Here is a 19,956-nt window from a genome sequence, read left to right on the forward strand (position 1 = left end):
GCCCCTGCCCGAAGTGGTATCCAATATCCGTCTTGGTGGCTGCATTAACCCGCCCGTGAGAGTGTGAGCACTGCGATAAGAAACCAAGCGTTAACATGAAAGGATGCTACCACAAGGCTGATGCCCTGTCACAGGGCTCGGCCGGTTGAGGAGAACCTTGGAATGTATCGGTTCGCGAGGCCCGCATCGACGCCTAGTGCCGGGAAAGCCGCTGCACGCAACCCCCGCAATCTTGCGTATGTCAGGGATGCCCCCGTCGTTCGAAAGGGAAGGCGAATGCAAGCTTAGGTAGGCAAGCTTCGGCCAAGCTTGGCGGAGCGGACTGGACCATTCTTAAATTTACTGTAGGGTCACGTTACTATTCGAACTGATATGTTGGATTTGGGAAGTTCTGGATTTGTATACTGAGTCATAGCATCATGACACCTCCAATGACTAGTCTGAATTGGTTTCCGGGCAGCATTCTGATTCTCTCATTCGCCGAAAAACTGACTTCCGTCAATTAGCTTCCGTTCCCACAAGAATGAGGTTGCAGGGGTAGTCACCGGCACTGTCAGGGTGCTGTATACTGCAAAGTTACGTTTTCCGTCCGGATGGAGTTGCTGGCGCCTCTCCTCGCGTACGCTTGTGAAACATATAACACACAGGAGGGAGCATCCCTAATCTGTGGGCAAGGGACTAGCCGTATCAGCGTGTATAAGCACATACACTGCCTGAGGCAAGAGCAGCTAAGCAATACAGAAGAAACAACTCTCTTCGAACCGACTGTCCTATGTATCATCCGGCAAAATTGCTGTAGACGTCGAGGAGAATAAGGATTGCTGCGACTCAGAAATGCAAGCAGGTCGACATGTCTTTATAATAGGTCCATCAGGGTATCTGCGTTGGGGAGTTCGAGAAAATATACCCAAGGATTTAAGTGTCTACGTTTGGAGCTTAGAGTGACACTGACTGCCCAGAGCATTAGTGGAGGGGAGAAATTAACAATGCCTATTGTGAAGCCCTGCGTATACCCACATCGTGTTGGACCGTTCTCCATATAAGTATAAACGATATCATATACGGACCGATCGAGCAACGTGGTGGCGAGTGCGCCGGACTGACTTCGCTCTTTTTGAGGGGTGTTACCGTGAAAGCAGGTAGAGTCGAATTACAGAGCTGGCCTGCAAATAGCAGTCAGCTTCTAGTTATTTTTTTCCTGCCAGCATGTGACTACAACTCTGATCAGTTCCGGCCCAGTTTCATCATGGACTCAAGAGGTCGCCGACGTACAAGGTCACGTTATAGACAGCGGGCGAACAGGGTATCGGATGACTGAAATTGATTCTCACTACGCCGAAAGTAGAGTATGTAATACTATCTAAGCCATGAGGCACAGCAAATGTTGAGGACCAGCTCCCCTCCACTTGAAGCAGATGTGCTCATACTAAGCCCTTTTGCCAATCCTCATATGTTCCGAAGAATCTTACTGCCACTTCTGCTTGCGGCTAAACGCCGTGACCCATGCTGAGGGTATCTTGCTTGCAACCGCCATGAGCAAATCCAACGTCAACTCCAACTCCAGCCCTAACTCCTACTCCTGCTCGGCAGCATCCGTTCGATCCGTGTCTAGCTCAAGGTTGCCTGCGCATGGCACCAGACGCTTGGCCTACTCCAAAGAAGATAAAGAGAAAAGAAGAAGCGCGGAGAGACGCGCACGCCCTCGGTCTGGTGATTCGGAATGCGCTTGGCATAATTAGAGAGAAGGGAGAAAGACAAGAACGCGGAGGAACATGCATGTCCTCGGCGAGTGTGGTTTACATTCAGCAGCAATCGATTCCACTTCTCGGATCTCGATCAGATCATAAAGAAGATACGTGTTCGCAAAGCGAACAGTGGCCGTAGTATAGTCTCTTGGGACTTTTCTCCGGATTGGCGTGGCTCACAAAACGAGCACCCTCGAGGGGTCCTTCAGAAACTGACGGCGGTAATTGGCAATAGCAGTAGCGACGACGTCCGGGTCACGCGTATTCAACTGCCTCAGGTCTTTGAGCACAAGCTTCAAGCCCTCGGTCCACTGGTGCTTTTCTTCGGGAGTACGGCCCGGATTCGTGGTACCGAGCTGTACGAGGATTTTGTCATCTGTGGGTTAGAAAGTGCCTAGTCAGCCTGCGGACAGAAGGGTAAAGAGAGTCAAAAGGATAAGCGAAAGAAGATAAGACAAGAGAAGACAGACAAGAAAGATAGAACACGTATAATAGAGAAAAAGAAAAGAAGCTCTGATCAGCCAGGCTATTGCTTTGAACGCACCACTAAGCTGCATGCTTCGGAAGTGCTGGTCTTGGCACTGTTGGTCGTTGCAGACGCCTCCAGCTGCTTCGTACTTGCATAGCGGCTTCTCAGCATTAATCTGATGGCTGTAAGTCAAGGAGCGGAAGCCGCCGGACACATCTTGGGAGTAGTGCGGATGGTAGCGGTAGGCTTTGAAGGACTTCAGTGCGCTTTCATATGGTGCAAAATAGGCCTGCTTGGTCAGATGGGGCTTGGGAGGGTCCTGTAGGGTTTAGCGTAGGTCCTTGCTGGAACTAGCGGAGGACGTACAGATTCAGCCACAGGCTTTTGAACTTCCAGTTCAGGTTGTAGTTCAGAAGCTAGATCGTCAGCAAGTGCGATACTCGGAGTGTCTGAATCTGAGACAGGCGGATGAGCCGAAATGGTAGAAACCACAGTGTGCACTAAAGTGGAATTGGTGGCAGGGGGCATTGTTGGAGGGGCGTCCGCGGGTTCGTAGAAGTCGTCGTCAGAACTGATGAGTGACGAGTCGTCATTCGGCTCCGCGATAACGGCGTCTGGAGGTTCGTACTCCTCGGGCTCGTCTGAGGTATCGCTCTCTGTGTCCATCTCGCCCTCCTCTTGCGAGACAGAGCCTGATCGCTCCAGGCTTGTTGGAACAGCGATGGAAGACTCGCCAGTCGTTGGCTGCTGCGCCGCCATGCCTTCCTCTGGCTCTGAAGTGAGCGGAACAGGATCACCTTCATCCGCCATTTCCTCATCTACAGACTCGAACTGGGCAACGGAGATGGCTCGGTCGTCCGGACTGTAGCTTCCTTCTGCAGATGAGAATTTGGACACAGGTTGAGTGACCCGCGGCGGCGAATTCGTACTGATGTTACCTTCGCCGCCATCAGCTTCACTCGACAAGTCCATAACATCGTCGAAAGTGTCCGAATTGGCGATTTGACCTTCGCTAATTGATTCGTCCTCAGTGTTCTGTGCTATTGCTGAAGCTTCGATAGCGTGGGTCTTAGTCTCCTCAGGGAATCGATCAGAATGCGCACCACTGGTAACAGCGGCTTCCTCTGCCGAGTCATCCGCAGCAACTGACGGAACTCCGGAAGTGGACTGCCGAGTCTCTTGAGAATCAATCACTTGAGATGGGTCAGCTTGGTTCTTGCGGGATCATGTCACCCAATATTCTAGCAAATGCTGACGGCTATAGACTAGGGATGATGATAACTTACGACTAGCAGTGGCAGCGTCCTCACTCCGCTGCTGAACTATTTCGTCCTTCTTAGCCTGAAGTTCCTGGTGCGATAGGCCAGCCGTATCGACATCAAGTGCTTGGAGCTCCTCCAACAACTTGGCTTTGTCCTGCTCCTCTCGCTGCGTGTCGGCTTCCAGCTGCTCCATTTCACGTTTCATTTGCTCGTAGCGCTCCATTTCGAGCTTCAGCTGCTCAAACCTGGCTTTTTTGCTAGCAATATCAGCATTCAAGGCGGCTTGTCCCGACTCTATCTCAGCTCGCCGCCGGGTCCGCCAGTCGGGCGTTCTCATCGATGGAGAGTTCAGATCGATAGAGGCGGCCCTTTCCTGTATTGCAGTCGCTGTAGGAGTGATCTGACGATCCTGGCGAGCAGGTACCGGCTCTGGGGGGTCATTGGCAACGGTTGCGGTAGTAGATTCGACGACTAAGGCTGAGGCGCTGCCTGCCTGGCCTTCAAGCCGTGCAGGTGGCTTGTGCGACATTAAGGGTATAACCGCTGCCGGTGCTGGCGTCCCAGGTGTCTGACCTCGGCTAGCACTAAGTGCCTTGGCTTTCCGACGTTGTTCAAGCTCCGCGATTTTCTTCTTCATAGCAGCTATTTCTTCTTCTTTCCGCCTAACATGCTCAGGATCCGCAGAAGGCGTGTTGACAGCCGAGTTGGATACGGCGGAGCCCGGCCGGACAATTGGCGTTTGAGGTAGAGAGAGATTAGTCAACTGTCCTGAGCTCCGAAGGGTGCTTTCTTTCATTGTGGCCTTGACAACCGAAATGGTGGTGAGCATAGAATTGGTGGTCGCCGCAGCACCGGACTTTTCTTCCTCTTCGTCCATGTCCATAGCACTCTCAACAGTCTCGTCATCACTGGCTTCAATGATCAATGCTTCATTGCTCTGGTGGAATCGCTCCTGCCCAAAAGGACGTTTAGATGCGGCCAGCAACGAAGCTGGGCCGAGATCGTCGAAGTCTGATGCAACAGGTCGCTTCCTGCCTTTGTTGGAAACGGCGAGACCCGTGGCTGAAACATTAGGGGTACCACTCGTCTGTTGAGTAGCCATTATGGGCAGTGGAGCATTGTTGGCTATGAACAAGCCAGGAATTACCGGAAACGAAGGCTTACCAAACTGTGACGGAGCGCGTTCGACTGTAACCGGAGTTGGGATCTGAGGCGACCGAGGCGGCGAATGTACTGCAGTAGGTGGCTCGGTCGTTGCATCCGTAACAGATGGTGTGGGGGGGCTACATGGTTCTTCAGTCGCCGACACCGAGTCTGTTGCACCAGCCGCGGAAGAGGTCCACAGCGAGGTAGCGGTATCTGCAGGAATACTCGTGCTTGCCGGCGGTAGGGGATTAGCCGTTGCAGCCAAATTTGCAGCTAACTTCTTCTTTGCAGCCAATTCCTCCATCCTTCGACGAGCCAGTTCCGTCTGAGCTTTCTTCTTCTGTATGGCTAACGCATCCACGTGGGGTGATGCTAGTGCCGTCGATGGTAATGGCCCAGCGAGATTGCTTTGCGGTGCAATAGGGCCATTAGAGGACACTCTGTTTTCATGCTCCGGCAAAGCAGAAGCTTGCTGGGCTGGAGGTACGGCCTGGGGACTGAGCTCCTGTCTCGGCAGGGTTGGAGCATCCGGCTGAGCTACGGCTTTCGTCCCTGATGCAGACTTACCGCTTCTCGCCGCCAAGAGGCGCGCAAGATATTCTTGGCGGTCCATGGCCGGTTTCGTTCCTGCAGTTGCAGGTTTCATAGGACCAACTGGAGCCCTTGCACCCGACTGTGCAGAGACGGTAGGCTTGGAGGCGGCTGTACCCACTAATGCTGTGACAGTGGTCGACGCAGGAGGCGGTGCAGTAACCTGCGGTACCTTTGCTGAAGCGTCGAGAGAAGGCGGCACGGTCGGAGTCTTTCTAAGAGCGGCCTCTGTCGGACCACGAACAGTTTGATTCGGTTGCGCATCCGTCGGCTGGGATGGAACCTTCTCATCAGATATTGTTGCGGCCTCGGGGATTTGAGCTAGTGAGGGGAGTTTTGCCTCGTCATATAGCTGGCGCAGCAGTTGTAGCTGCGCGTCGGAGAGGCTGAGATCAGTCTCTTGGACTAGATTCGGATATCCGATGTTGCTCTGATGCAACGCCGTAATGAAGCTCTTGACCTGTTTGCGAACCTCTTCCTCTGATTGGCACACTTGATTTTTGTCGAGTGCAGGAGTTCCTGGGTTCGAGAGTAGAAGCTGAAGGTTGGCAAGGGTTTTTGAGATAGCGGACTCATCTGTTGATCGAACTTTGTTCGCATTGCTTGATGCTGAAACATCAGCTCGCAAGCCTGATGATGATCTCGGAGTGGGGTGCGAATTGTTGCCGAACCCGTCTCCACTGCCTCGTCTGCGCTTGCTCTGAGGTGCGATCACTCGAACGGGCTCGTACGTGTCCGCACTCCCGTTTGTGTGACGAGGACCGGAATTGTCTGATCGGCTGGCCGGAGGAATACTGGGATTATCGCGAAGAGAGCTGTTTCGCCGGGGCAGAGGCCTCGCCCCTCGATCTGGTCGCGTTTGTTCATGACGCTGATCGGGTACATACTGGTCGTGGCCTAACAAAACGTCAGTCGGGTGCAGCCTAGCGACTGTAGAGTCTGATAAATCGAACCTCGGCCGGTCGAAGAGAACTCCAGTTTGTCAGAATTACGTCGGTGAAACCTCCCTTGACTGGCCATACGTTGGTGGCCTGGATGATCTGGGAGCCTGGAGCCTGCCACGTTAGACGTCCTACCTTGCTGCGACGCTGGCAACCGAGAGAGTTCGCCGTCGCTCACTTCGCCTTCTTCCCTATCTGCTTCCATAATCTCCGCAACCCTGTTGTTCGCAGGCAGGGCAGCTCGGGGTGCAAGAACCTGCGAGCTCTGAGGCTGCGGTTGTGTTTGAGCATGACGGGGCGACGAGGACGAGATTGCCTGCACGTTGCGGGGTGGCGCGACGGATGGCAGGATCGGAGGAGGCGGCGGCGGCGGAAGGATGGGTAATGTATTCGTACCGAGGAAGGATGGCGCAAACGGCGGAGGAGGCACGATGCCACTCTGCGCCTGGGCTTGGATGTGGCTCAGCATAGCCAACAGTTGCGCTTCGCTGAAGCCGAACGCTCGTGGATCTATGGGCGGGAGGATAGCGTTTTGCTGGACCGCAGTCGCGGGCTGTTGCTGCGCCGGTCCAGCATCATGCCGTGGACCCGTCTGAGCCGTCTGATAACTCCGACCGTTGCTGCTTTGCGACGGTATGGTAGGTCTCTGACCATTGTGCGCTGGAGCTGAAGAATAATCCATTTTGACACAGCTCTTTCGGTGAAGTGAAGTGATGGGAAACGGCCCTAAAAACAGGAAGTTTCTTCACATTGACGGTCAGTTTAGAAAGGAAAGCGATTGTCAACGAGAGCGATGCATCCAGGAGCACGTCGACGTTTATGTATGCCGCGCGCGACGGATAGCCGCTGTCTCGGACGCTTCAAATTTGCAGAAGGAACGATAGGGGGACCCGTCGGGGTGATGGCGAGACTGGACTCTATCAAGAGAGCAGTGAAAGCGGTCCGCACGGTGAAAGAGGATGAAATACTAAAGGCCGTCACGAGCGAGGGCGTCGAAGATATGAAAACACTTGGGAGAGTCGGAAATGTGATTGAGATGATGGCGCTTCCATGACATGTGCTAAGCCGTAGGTGGTTAGCGCGCTTTACTTCACGCGCGCCGTGTCGTTGCTGCCAAGAGTTGTAGTAAATAACCCAACACCAGCGATTTCTCTATCACCGTCCAAATCACCATCCGCCGGTTGCGGAAGCCTATTGCGGCGATTGTAGGTATCGTCTTGCGACTCTCGCATTCTGTTCTTCTGGTCTACCTTTCTGTTTCACCAGTAATGCGCTGCTCATCCACCACCTCACCTCGCCGGCCGTAAACAACATAGCAGCGACAACCCCTCGACTTCTTCAAGATGAGCGCTCCAGCGCAAAGCGGCCCCAAATGGCGCAATAATCCCTTCCACAAGACTTCTGCATCCACACCACCAGGGCCGCTCCCCATCCGAAGCAGACCGCAGTCCACGGTCCTCTCGTCCCCGCTGTCTCCTTCCCAAACCATCGGCCATGCTCGCAACCAGTCGTTCTCTCCATTGGGCAATGTGGGATTACCCGCAAGAAACAACTCGGTCCGCACTCGATCAAATTCTCAGCGGGCCAGCACACCCGCAACCGGCACTTTCGAGCCAAAATTTATCAAGTCGGAAGAGATGGAGAATGGACCGGAGCGCGTGAGAGGGATAGAAGGGGAGAATGACTTCTCAGGCAAGAGATATGTATGGCTGAAAGACGCGAATTTAGCCTTCGTTCGTGGTTGGGTGGTTGAAGAGTTGGAGGACGAGAAGCTACTTGTGCAATGCGACGACGGCAGTCAACGCCAAGTGGATGCTGAGAGCGTGGACAAGGTCAACCCAGCGAAATTCGATAAGGCGAATGACATGGCCGAATTGACGCACCTCAACGAAGCGTCCGTCGTGCACAATCTCCACATGAGGTATCAAGCCGATCTGATCTACACCTACTCGGGATTGTTCCTGGTGACGGTCAACCCATATTGCCCTCTACCGATTTACAGCCGAGACTATGTCAGTATGTACAGGGGCCGAAATCGAGAGGACACAAAACCGCATATTTTCGCAATGGCAGATGAGGCTTTCCGGAATCTCGTAGAAGAGGGACAGAACCAGAGCATTCTAGTCACGTGAGTTCCTGAGTCTGTCTCCAGGAAGTACCTCGTTCGCTGATGCAATCCTTACAGCGGAGAATCCGGTGCTGGAAAGACAGAGAACACGAAGAAGGTCATCCAGTATCTGGCAGCAGTTGCGACCTCTGACACACCAAGAGCGAAATCGGGTGGCAGACAGTTTTCCAACCTTTCGGAGCAAATCCTACGAGCAAATCCGATTCTCGAAGCCTTTGGAAATGCGCAGACAGTGCGTAACAACAACTCTTCCCGATTTGGAAAATTTATCCGCATCGAGTTCACTCGATCAGGTCAGATTGCTGGAGCCTACATCGACTGGTATCTGCTAGAAAAGTCGAGGGTCGTTAGACTGAACTCTAGTGAACGGAACTACCATGTTTTCTATCAGCTGCTGCGCGGAGCCGACCAGAGAATGAAGCACGATTTCCTCCTTACCGGTCTCGACATCGATGACTTCGATTACACTAGACACGGCAACGACACTATTGCAGGCATTTCTGACCGAGAAGAATGGAACTCCTTGATTGAGGCGTTTCATGTCATGAATTTCTCCGAGAAGGAACAAACCTCAATCTTCCGGACGATAGCCGCTGTGCTCCACCTTGGAAACATCAATGTGTCAAAAGAGAGCTTACGAGGCGACCAAGCTGCACTGGATGCTGAAGCAGTGGAACATGCCGAAAAAGTCTGTCACCTTTTGGGTATATCCGTAGACCCCTTCATCAAAGCCTTGCTGCATCCGCGCGTGAAAGCAGGAAGAGAATGGGTGGAGAAAGTACAGACGCCGGACCAAGTCCGTCTCTCAATCGATGCCCTAGCCAAAGGTATCTACGAAAGAGGCTTCGGAGACCTTGTGACGCGTATTAATCGTCAACTCGACCGATCCGGAACAGGTTCAGATGACTCTCACTTTATCGGAGTCCTCGATATTGCTGGCTTCGAAATCTTTGAAGAGAACAGCTTTGAGCAACTGTGCATCAACTACACAAACGAAAAGCTGCAGCAGTTCTTCAACCACCATATGTTTGTTCTCGAGCAAGAGGAGTATGCTAGGGAGCAAATCGAATGGAAGTTCATCGACTTCGGACGAGACCTTCAGCCAACCATTGACCTCATCGAGCTGCCAAATCCTATCGGTATCTTCTCTTGCTTAGACGAAGATTCCGTCATGCCCAAGGCAACCGACAAGAGCTTCACAGAAAAGCTTCACTCGCTCTGGGATCGCAAGTCACCGAAGTACCGTCGGTCATTGCTCAGTCAAGGCTTCATGCTGACTCACTACGCGGCAGAGGTTGAGTATTCGACTGAGGGCTGGCTAGAGAAAAACAAGGACCCGTTGAACGACAACGTCACTCGTCTGCTCGCAGTCTCCTCAGACAAGCACATTGCGAGTCTTTTCGCCGATTGCGCAGACCCAGAAGACGAAGCTGCTACGAACCGGAGCCGCGTAAAGAAAGGTCTCTTCAGAACGGTTGCTCAGCGACACAAGGAACAGCTCTCGACACTCATGGCCCAACTCCACTCCACGCACCCTCACTTCGTCCGATGCATCCTTCCCAACCACAAGAAGCGACCTAAGCAATTCAGCGCACCGCTAGTCCTTGACCAGCTCAGATGTAATGGTGTCCTCGAGGGCATCCGCATTGCCCGTACCGGCTTCCCGAACAGACTTCCCTTCTCCGAGTTCCGCTCGCGTTACGAGGTCATATGTCATGACATGCCCAAAGGCTACCTCGAGGGCCAGGTCGCCGCCAAGATCATCCTTGAAAAGCTGAATATGGATCGCGCTTTCTACCGTGTCGGCCTCACCAAAGTCTTCTTCCGCGCCGGCGTCCTCGCAGAACTAGAAGAACAACGCGACCAGCTCATTCGAGATATCATGTGCCGGTTCCAATCCGTGGCGCGCGGCGCTATCCAGAGGCGCATCGCTCATAAGCGTCTGTACCGCGTCGAAGCAACCAGGATCATCCAGCGCAATTTTCAAGTTTATCTTGATCTGCAGGCTAATCCTTGGTGGAGGCTTTTTGTGCGGATGAAGCCTCTGCTTGGAGCAACTAGGCAGGCTGCTGAGGTGAAGAAGCGGGATGACATGATCCAGCAACTGAATGAAAGGATGCAGCTTGAAGCCGAGGACCGCCAGAACCTGGATGATGAACGTCGGCGCGCAGAACTCGAAATCCAGCGCGTTCAACAAACACTGGAAAGCGAACGTGCCCTAGCTCTAGATAAGGAGGAAATTTTTAAGCGACTGCAAGACCGTGAGGCTGAGCTTACGGAGAAGCTCCAGGAGGCTATCGAAGACCAAGAAAAACTCGAGGACCAACTCGATACGCTCATTATCGCAAAGAAGAAGATAGAAGAGCAGTCAGAGGTATGGCGCGTTGAGCTTGAACAAGCGGGTCAGATCGTCAACAAGCTGGGGGTTGAGAAGCAGGACCTCGTCGAGAAGATGGACCAGCTTGATGCTCAACTTAGTGATCTGGAAGACGCCCAATCACAGCGTAGTAAGGCAGAAGAGGGCTTACAACAAGAAGTCAGGATGCTGAAGAGCCAGATGGGGCTCAAGGAGCGGAAACTGCAGGAGCTGGAGCAGAGGGTTCTCAAGACTGATCAGGACATCGATGTCAAGCTTGCAGCATCGACAAAAGACCTGAATGCCAGCAAGAAGCAGATTAAAGAACTGCTGGACGAGAATCGTCAGATCCGGCAGCAAATGTCCGATCTCTCTTCCACTTCGACAAGCTACGAGGACCTTATCAGGCGAAAAGAGAGCGAGCTGGCTATCCTCAAGACGGACGTAAAGCGGCTTGAGACAGATCGGCAGGCTTTGGACAGCGAAAAGCGGACCTTGACCTCGAAGCAGGATAGCCTTCAAGCTCGTCTGCGAGAAGCCAAAGCGGAACTGGACGCAATGAAGTCCCAACATATCCAGCTCGAGCGCGAAGCTGCCGACACCAAACGACTTCTTGAAGCCAGAATCTCTGAGGAAGCGATGCAGGGACGCAAGATGCTTGAGAGCCAGATTGCTGACCTCAAGGCTCGCTTGTTCGAGGTTCAGACAGACTTGAGCCGGGAGAGGCAGTCGCGAGACGATGTTGAGATGCTCGGTGAACATAAGTATGAGACTCTCAAGCGTGAGTTTGAGTCTCTCAAAGAGTCGAAGATCACGATCGAGAAAGAGATGTACGTTCAGGAGGATGTTCTGCGTCGGGCCACTGAGGCACGAGCCACCGCTGAAAATGAGCGCAAAGATTATCAGAACGAGCTGCGCAGTCTACGAGAGAAATTCCTTGAGTTGCAGGAAGCTAAGCTAGAGGCCGAGTCAACAGCTGAGCGCAATCTTGCAAAGTTAGCTAACGAGCGGCAAGCGGTGCTTCGGAAAGAGATCGCCGCTAAAGACCAGCAGCTCGAGCAGGTAGAAGCCGAGCGGGCTAGGCTCGATGATCAAGTTCAAGGCCTGACGCAGATGATTGCGGACTCCGACAATTTCAGGTTGAGAGACGATCAGCACAAAGAGCGTCTAGAACGTGAGCTTGTTACTGTCAAGGGGCGCCTAACAGCATCTGAGAACGACAACCGCGCTCTGCTCAACAAGATTCAACAGAAGAACCTCGATATTGCTCGGTCAAACTCGAGAGCTGGAGACACTCAGCGCTCACGCATCGCCCAGCTTACGACGGAGAAGAGCAAGGCAGAGGAAGAGAACAAGAGGCTGTTCCGCCAGCTGGAGGATGCACAATTGACTATCGGCTCTCTTGAGAAGCAGAAGGAGAAACTTGCGTTGAGCTTGGAAGACCTAAATCATGAGATTACTCGGGAGCACAAGACCACTCGCAACGCAGAAATGGCCCAGTCAAACGTTAACCTTCAGCTCGCCGAGGCGAACCGTAAGCTTGAAACCGAGCGGCAACTACGAACACAAGCACAAGGGAATACTCGTACTATACAGACTACCCTTGATACAGCTAACAGTGAACTCGCCGAGTGTCGCAACCAGCTCATGCTCTTGCGAAGAGTGTTTGATCCAGAGGCCGCAGACGTGGCAGCAACCTACGAAGCAGCCAAGCCGGACATCTTCAAAGCAGTTGATCTCGCCCAGAAGCTTGATGCTGCCCATCAGGCTCTCCGCATCGCCACTGAGCGGCAGACTAGAGCAGAGGCTCAGGTAGACGAGCTGCGCAACCGATACGAAGACGACTTAACAGAGCTCGACGCTCGCCACACGAACTCCAAGCGCGCTCTTCTCGAAGAAATGAACCAAAGCCAGATCAATGCAGCCAGCTTCAGGCCGTCTCCAATGCATTTCCGCAAGGATTCTGAGAACCGCAGACCCTTTTCACCTGCGGGAACTCCTATCAATCAGCGCCACATCAGCGACGTATCGCATGGCTCCGCTCGTTCAGACCGCACTGTTGACACGGTAGCCTTCAGCAATCACCTCGATCTCCAGGCTGAGCTTGAGCTTGTCCAGAACCAGCTCCAGATGTCCGAGATGCGCAACCGGCACCTCCAGACGCAGCTCGACCGCTCGCCAACCAAGCGAGACTGGCAGGACGAGAGTCCCTCTGTGCGAAGGATGCAGAAGCTCGAGCGGGAGAACTTCCGCTTGCACGACAAGCTCGACGACTCTGCAAAGAAGGTTTCCGCGCTGGAGAGCAGCCTACGAAGTGGACAGCTAACGACGAAGGAGTTGATGACCAAGTCACACGAAGAGATCTATGACCTGCTCAACTCACAAGAGCAGGCGCGGAAGTCTTTGGTGAACTCCTACAACACAGCCATCAGCGACCTCGCAGACACTAAGACCGCCCTCGACTACGTCAAGCAGAGCAAAACTGAGCTCGAAGTCGAAGTCCGCGATGCCAGATCTGAGCTTGCGGAGCTGAGCTCCGAGCGCGAGCAAGAGACAGCTAACCACAGCCAGCTACTCCAAGAGTTTGCGGATCTGCAGATCCGACTTGACAGCGAACAGTCCAAGCTACTCGATGTGACTTCCAGCCTCAACCTCTACAAGAGCCGAGCAGACGAATACTTCAGCAAGCTCGAGCAAGCCGAGATCGCAGTTCTTAAAGCCTCGCGCGCTGAACAGTTCGCCAAGACCCAGGCGCGAGAAGCAGAAGACACTTGCGCGACCATCATGGCGGAGCGCAAGACAATGGACGGCATGGTCGAGGACCTGCAGCGCCAAACGCAGCAGTACGAGGAGCGCATCGAGGACCTCTCCGCTGACCTGGACGGCGCCCTGCAGGCGAAGAAGCGCCTCCAGAACGAGTTGGAAGACTGGCGGAGCCAGCGTGCCATCGACATCGAGGACAAGGAGTCGAGCATGGAGCAGACGCGGAAGAAGTACCAGTCGGAGCTCTCGAGCTTGACGCAAGAGCTCGATATGGAGCGTGAGAATGTCATCTATGTACGCGAGGAGAACGGCCGGCTGAGGGAAGAGATCGAAGAGCTCCGCTCCAAGTGGGACGATGAGGTGCTTAATGCCACGACCTGGTCGAAGGAGAAGGGCAGGTTGGAGATGACACTCCAGGACCTGTCCAATTCCCGCGACGAAGCAGTAAATGCGCACAATGAAGCCCAGAGCAAGATCGTCTCACTCCTGTCGCAGGTACGCAGCTTGCGCACCTCAGTCGACGATATTGCGGCCGAGCGAGACATGCTGCACAAAGAGAAGAAAGGCCTCGAAGCCCGCCTTGTCGAAGCGGCAGAGCGTCTCGAAGATCTCGCACGCGGCGAGAGCCCAGCGATGCGCAATGCTGCGACTATGGACCGGGAGATGCTCGAGCTAAAAGCCGGTCTAGCGCAGCAGGAGGACATCGCTGCCGCCGCGGTTGGCAAGATGCGCCGAGCTGAGGCGCTGACCCAGGAGATCCAGAAGGACATCGTTGCCGAGCGCGAGACGAACGTGCAGCTGCACAAAGAGAAAGCGGAGTTGGAAAAGAAGGTTAAGGACTTGCAACTCCGGCTCGTGGATCTAGAGACGAAGGGTTATTCGAATGGGAGTCAAGACGTGCGATTCTTACACGGCCGGATACAAGAGGTAACCTTCCCCATCTCCTGATCTTTCTCACATTTCCAACCCTAGCTCCCCACACTAACACTCCCCAGCTCGAAAAAACCCTTGAATCCCTTGAATCGACAAAGTCCTCCGCCGCCCGCTCGACCCGCCACATCGACCGCACGCTCAAAGACCTCCAATCCCAAATCGAGCGCCGCGACAAGCAAAACGCCACCATCTCGGAAGACCTAACCAAAGCACGCGACAAGATCTCGACCCTCCTCGCCACAATCGACGAGCTGCAATCCTCCGACTCCGCGAACCAGCTCGCCGCCAAGCGGGCAGAGCGTGAGCTGCGCCAGGAGCGCGAAAAGCGGCTCAACACCGAGCGCGAACTCGAGGGGTGGAAGGGGCTGAGGATGGAGAGGAGAAGCGCGCTAGGGGTGCCGGGGCCGGGGAGTGAGGTCGGGGGTGGGAGTCGGAGGGCGAGTTCAATTGGGCTGTTGGCGGGGGAGGGGGGAGAGGTGCCGACGGCTGCTGCGGGCGCCACGAGAGGGGGGCTGAGGAAGGTCAGCGCTACGAAGGGTTTTTTGTAGATGGATCCGCTCTTGGCTGGGGGAGGGAGGGGGCCAGGGGCGGGAAGAAGGTAGCGGTCGGTGTATTGATCCGGTCGCAGGCGTTTCTGTGAGCGTTGTGGAGGTCGGGGAGGCAACCCTGTTATGAGAGGGCATCTTTGTGGCATGTGTTAGGCGTGAGGCGCAGCGTGGGTGCTGCTTTGGCCGACGACTTGGAATGGGACGCATTGCTTGTATCATACTATTCTAGTCAGATATGTCAACGCGAATGCATATAATTGTAACTCAATAATGGAGACGGTTCTTCTTGTGTGCGTTGACATTTGGCTAGCACTGTTAGGTATCCTTGGGCCTACAGCCCGACGCTTGAACCTACTCCTATATCAGTACGTACCGCTAAAATCTCGAAAATAGTGGTTTACGCTTCGCTTTCCGCAAAAACGCGCACCAGACCATCCCACACTACCCCTCAAGCGCCGTCAGCCTTAACCTCAGCCCGTCTCTCGGCTTGATCGTTACAACACCCGCAGGCATGGGGACATAACTCGGGTCCTCCAACTCAATCTCAAACGCGCTCACAAACGCCGCAACTAGCGCCCTCAGCTCTGCCTTCGCAAAGCTCTGCCCAATGCAACTTCGCGGCCCGTGCAGGAAAGTCATGTTGCTATAGTTGCTGCGGCGCTACGTCAGCACAACTGATACTTCAAAGAATTGCAGGAGAGTTAGAGTCACCTGGTCGCCCCGCCATGATTATTGGCCTGCCCCGTGGCCTTATCGATCCATCGGTCTGGCACAAAAGTGCACGAATCCGGGCCCCACAGGTGTGGCGACCGGTTAATCGCCCACGGTGCGATCGCCACACGGGTCCCAGCTGGCACAGTAACGCCGCACAGCGAGGTCGTGCGAACTGTGTTGCGTAGCGTCACTGGCACAGTTGGGTAGAGGCGGAGAACCTCGTTGCAGACGGCGTTGAGGAGGGGAAGGGATTCGAGGGTTGCGGCGAGGTCCGGGGGCGGGGATGTGGTTGAGGGGATCGCGGCGCCGATTTCGTCGCGGAGGCGGTTTTGGATTGAGGCGTGCGTGGCGAGCAGGTAGGATGTCCAGGTGAAGGCTGAGGAGGTGGTTTCGTGGCTGGGGGATGTGAGTATAGGGGCTTGGTGGGGGATGAAAAAGCAACGCACCCAGCTGCTAGAAACGTGAGAGCTTGATCTACGAGCATGTCGTCTGAGAAATCGTTTGACTTGATCAGTACAGACAGGATGTCCTTGTGGTCATCGCTTTGGAGTCTTATGAGCTCCTTCTTCTCTTTGACGAAATCCCGACCGATGTTCCGTACATTGGCAGCTGTAATTTTCCGCCGTCTTGCGATCCTCAGTGGCAGGTTCTCTGCCAGCCATGTTGGAAGTGAGATGTATGCCGCGAAGTAAATTACCTGCTCGAACGTCGGCGCAGTAATTTCCTCGAAGTTTCTCATAAGCTCATCATCGGGGTTGTGCAGCGAGTTGATGTTGCGGCCCAGACCTGCGACGCCGATGATGTCCATCGTGACCTTATTGGCGTAATGTTTCATCTCTATAACGCCTGAGTTTCTGGGGGGCTTTTCGCCACCGGCTTCTTCAGTACACTCGCGTACTGCCGCAGCGACGACTTCATTGAACTCGATGGCTTTCGACCAGAACAACGGATACAGGTCTTTGATATGGCGGAAGCTGAACGCGGGCATGATGTGTTTCCGCTGGAACTTATGCTCGTCGCCTTCTACAAGGACGAGCCCATCGCCGAGGACACTGGCCAGGAAGTTTCGTGCCCTGACCGGCTTCTCAAAGTCATAGCATTTGTGAACCAGGACCTCGGCGATGGTCTTTGGGTCCGTGACGAGGAGTTGGTCTTTGTAGAGATACCCACGGCAGTTGACCAAGCCGTCGTTTGGAACCTCAGCTACGGCTTCTTGAATACTGCGGCCGGGTGGCTGATCGAAAATTTCGAGTCCGTGGGCGATGATGGGATAGCCGCCCTAGGTCCCTTAGATCTGTAGAAATGAACGGTCAAAAGACTCAGCTTACCTTTGGCATTGGGAGATGTCGGAGGGGGCTGAGATAGAATGGATAAATGAAGACCCGCCATATAGTCCAGAGACCGAAGTTCAAACTGATAAAGCGGATAAAGGTCCACGCGAATGGATTCTCAGGTAGAAATTGCGGAAAGACTACAAGTACGAGGACAGTTTGTGCCGCCGCGAGGAGCACCACAAGTAGAGGAGCAGGGACACTAGGAGCCATGCCGAGATGATAGAGAGAAGCTAGAAAAGTAAACCACCAGCCAGAGCAGAAGGAGAACGCAGACGTATAAGTATTCCGCTCCAGTTCAAAAAGTTTACCTCACAAGCTCGAGGCGGTCGTATTTACATACCTCGGATAGGCCCGTTTAGGTCTTACTTGCGAGGCTGTGCACAAGGATATGCGGTCAGCAAACCTGATCCTTCAAGCGCCCATGCCGGGGCCAAAATATTGGGAGGTAGCGAAGCTACAGGCATACGGCATCAAGAGCGGTGGCTGGTAGGCGAAATTGCGGAGGCAGGAGATGCGAAGAATGCTCGAGTCAACTCTAAATAAGCACGTGATATCGCAATTATTACTAGATGTGTGACATCATCCATCGCGACTTTCCCCAGCAGCGTTGCCTTCGCCTCTCCGAACCTTGATCCCACAGCTATACGAATCTGATCGTCCTCCCATCATGCCCTACTTCCCCGTCCAAACAAATCCCACCACCGACCCAGCGTCTCTACCCTCCAGCAGCCCACCCGACCCACAAACCGCCGACGCCGCCCGCGCGCACCGCATCCGGATCAAGAACCGGCGCAAACGCTACTTGGACATGCATCCGTCCTACTTCTCCCCCGCGCTCGAGCTCGCCGATCCCCTTCTCTACGACCGACTAGTGCGACGCTTTCAAACCCCCGCAGAGCGCGAAGCCGAAGGGCGCAAAAAGGGCTACAGCGGCGTGCTAGAAGCGGACCTGCTGCGCTCCGAGGCGAAGATCGAGGCGCTGGCGCGGCCAGATCCGGATGCAATGACGAGTTACAGGCGGGGGCCTAATGGGGAGATCCTCGCGGAAGAGAAGGAGGAGGTGCCGCTGACGAAGGAGGAGGGGTGGGAGCGATGGAGGTGGGAGATGGAGCAACGGTTTTTGGGGGGCAGAGATGAGGAGTTTGAGTATGCTGCCGTGGATGAGAGTGAGGAGTGGGATGACAAGCGCGAAGAGGAGAGAGAGAAGGAGGAAGAGTATTTTGGGGAGGAGGAGCCCGGGTGGGTGCTTGAGGATGGGAGGAAGATCACCGGCGAGACGGGGGTGCAGGATTTCTAGTGCGATGGTCGGACATCCTGATGGTTTTCGACAACAACGCTACGAGTCGTATATCAGGCGGCAAGGCGACGTTGCTACGCTAAGTTGCGAGGCAAATGCGCCCGTCGGAAGCAGTCTATGATTACCTGAGATCTAGAGCTGCGATCCTCATCTCTGATGAATCGCACATCGCGCATCGGACAACGCCACGGCTACTACCCCAGCGACAACGTGCAGCATGCTACCCCTAGGTCTCTAGGACGCTGCTAGTGTTTAGCCTATCCGCTACGGCATCACATCACGGCCCTGCGGAAGGGAGTGTATCCGCATTGTTCGCGACTGAGGCCCAGCACAGCATGGTTGAAGAGCTCTGAGAGTGTAAAAGAACTTCGCAAGAGACAGGGGTCTCAAGGAGCAACAAAGGGCGCTCTCGAGTATAGCTTGGGCTATGGCGCTTCAACATCGGCACCGCGATCTAATGCACAGGCTCTGTACGCTAGGCGCAAGCATATATACTCGAATGTACATCTACATATATACACATAGTTAATATACCCTATGTCACGCCGGTCATGCGGAAAACCTCAGCATGTATCAGGCAGAAATCAACCTGTATTGCACTCGCTCTACTACCCATCTCACATCAACAGTGATCAACCATGCCTCCTTTAGCGTCTCCCTCGCTGTATCGCCGTCGTCGTCACCGCCATTCCCGGTATATTTCTTCTATCATAAAATCTCCTCCGGCAAAGATCAACACGCCTTCCGCTTGCTACACAGTAATCCCCTGTTCACATATGATAAGTTATGTCCCCTTTACATGTCTTACTGTCCGTGTTATCGTCATCGCCGCTGTTGGTTTTTTTATATATTTTTTCACCCGTCTAAGTCCTCCAATCATCGTATACGACGGCGCTGTGGCTGAGTGGTTATAGCGATAGACTAGAAATCTATTTCCTTCGGGAGCGCAGGTTCGAGTCCTGCCGGCGTCGTTTTGCCCTTTTGCTGCTCATTCAAGTCATTTTTGGATCCGTGGTGTCGTTCGTGGTTGAGTTTTTGCAATTTTCGTGGATCTTGGGGCCCAGAACGCTGCGGGGTTGGAGATTGTGCGCAGGAACCCCATGAAACTTGACCAAGACAACCCTGTACTCTTCACATCTCACGCCTCTATCATGCTGGCGGTTATCGACACCATCTTCTGCAATTTCACGCGATATCGCCTGGAAATTTCTCACTCGTTCAGGGGCTGCTTTAAACCTCCTTGATGTTATGTTTCAAGGCTTCTTTGGAGACAGGATAGTCACCGCAGAGCCGTAAGGCGCCGAGCAGCGGGTCGCTCGTTGACCATATACTCGACACGGAATTCGAGTCACGGCAAAACATACCAGCCGCAGAAAAGGGGTTCAGGACTATACACAGTTTTGTGCGGAGCATAGCTCATTCTCCGTTTATACGTCTCTGCCTATCAAAGCCTCCCTTAGGTTTCTCCCCCTCGTCCGTGTCCTTTCTCAAGGAACGCATTACCTCACGAAGCCCTCGGACTTATGGGAGCAGGGCGAATGGGGCTGAGGTAGTGGCCTTTTCCTTTTTTTTTTTTTTTTTGAAAGCAAGTGCATATTCAGTCCTAAGCAAAGTCTACATGCTTGACCACAGTCGGCTGAGGACTATATACAAGAGGAATCTCAATCTGTAACTCCGGCGCAGGCTTGTAGAACACCTTAGATCAGAAGATGATATCTTGAGCTTGGGT

General features: G+C 54.0%; 4 protein-coding genes and 1 non-coding gene across 5 annotated transcripts; 3 read left to right on the forward strand and 2 right to left on the reverse strand.

The window, feature by feature from the left end:
* Nucleotides 1–1,921: 1,921 nt before the first annotated feature.
* Nucleotides 1,922–6,836, reverse strand: W97_04848 (uncharacterized protein; the record flags this gene model as incomplete). Its single annotated transcript, XM_007782737.1, has 7 exons — nt 1,922–2,121; nt 2,290–2,506; nt 2,605–3,407; nt 3,501–5,822; nt 5,945–6,110; nt 6,167–6,268; nt 6,333–6,836. The coding sequence occupies 7 exons, from the start codon at nt 6,834–6,836 to the stop codon at nt 1,922–1,924; spliced, it is 4,314 nt and encodes a 1,437-aa protein (XP_007780927.1).
* Nucleotides 6,837–7,497: 661 nt separating this feature from the next.
* On the forward strand, nt 7,498–14,882 carry W97_04849 (myosin heavy chain; the record flags this gene model as incomplete). Its single annotated transcript, XM_007782738.1, has 3 exons — nt 7,498–8,282; nt 8,340–14,328; nt 14,397–14,882. 3 exons carry the CDS (start codon nt 7,498–7,500, stop codon nt 14,880–14,882), a joined length of 7,260 nt encoding a protein of 2,419 aa, XP_007780928.1.
* Nucleotides 14,883–15,323: 441 nt separating this feature from the next.
* Nucleotides 15,324–17,140, reverse strand: W97_04850 (uncharacterized protein; the record flags this gene model as incomplete). The annotated part of the gene is made up of 4 exons (XM_007782739.1): nt 15,324–15,534; nt 15,594–15,992; nt 16,043–16,875; nt 16,925–17,140. 4 exons carry the CDS (start codon nt 17,138–17,140, stop codon nt 15,324–15,326), a joined length of 1,659 nt encoding a protein of 552 aa, XP_007780929.1.
* A 457-nt stretch (nt 17,141–17,597) lies between these two features.
* Nucleotides 17,598–18,227, forward strand: W97_04851 (uncharacterized protein; the record flags this gene model as incomplete). Its single annotated transcript, XM_007782740.1, has 1 exon — nt 17,598–18,227. One exon carries the CDS (start codon nt 17,598–17,600, stop codon nt 18,225–18,227), a length of 630 nt encoding a protein of 209 aa, XP_007780930.1.
* Nucleotides 18,228–19,117: 890 nt separating this feature from the next.
* On the forward strand, nt 19,118–19,198 carry W97_04852. The gene has a single exon. It is a non-coding gene; the product is annotated as a tRNA-Ser (tRNA).
* Nucleotides 19,199–19,956: the final 758 nt, after the last annotated feature.

This window comes from Coniosporium apollinis (genome assembly GCF_000281105.1).
Source record: "Coniosporium apollinis CBS 100218 chromosome Unknown supercont1.22, whole genome shotgun sequence".
NCBI classification, from domain to species: Eukaryota; Fungi; Ascomycota; class Dothideomycetes; genus Coniosporium; species Coniosporium apollinis.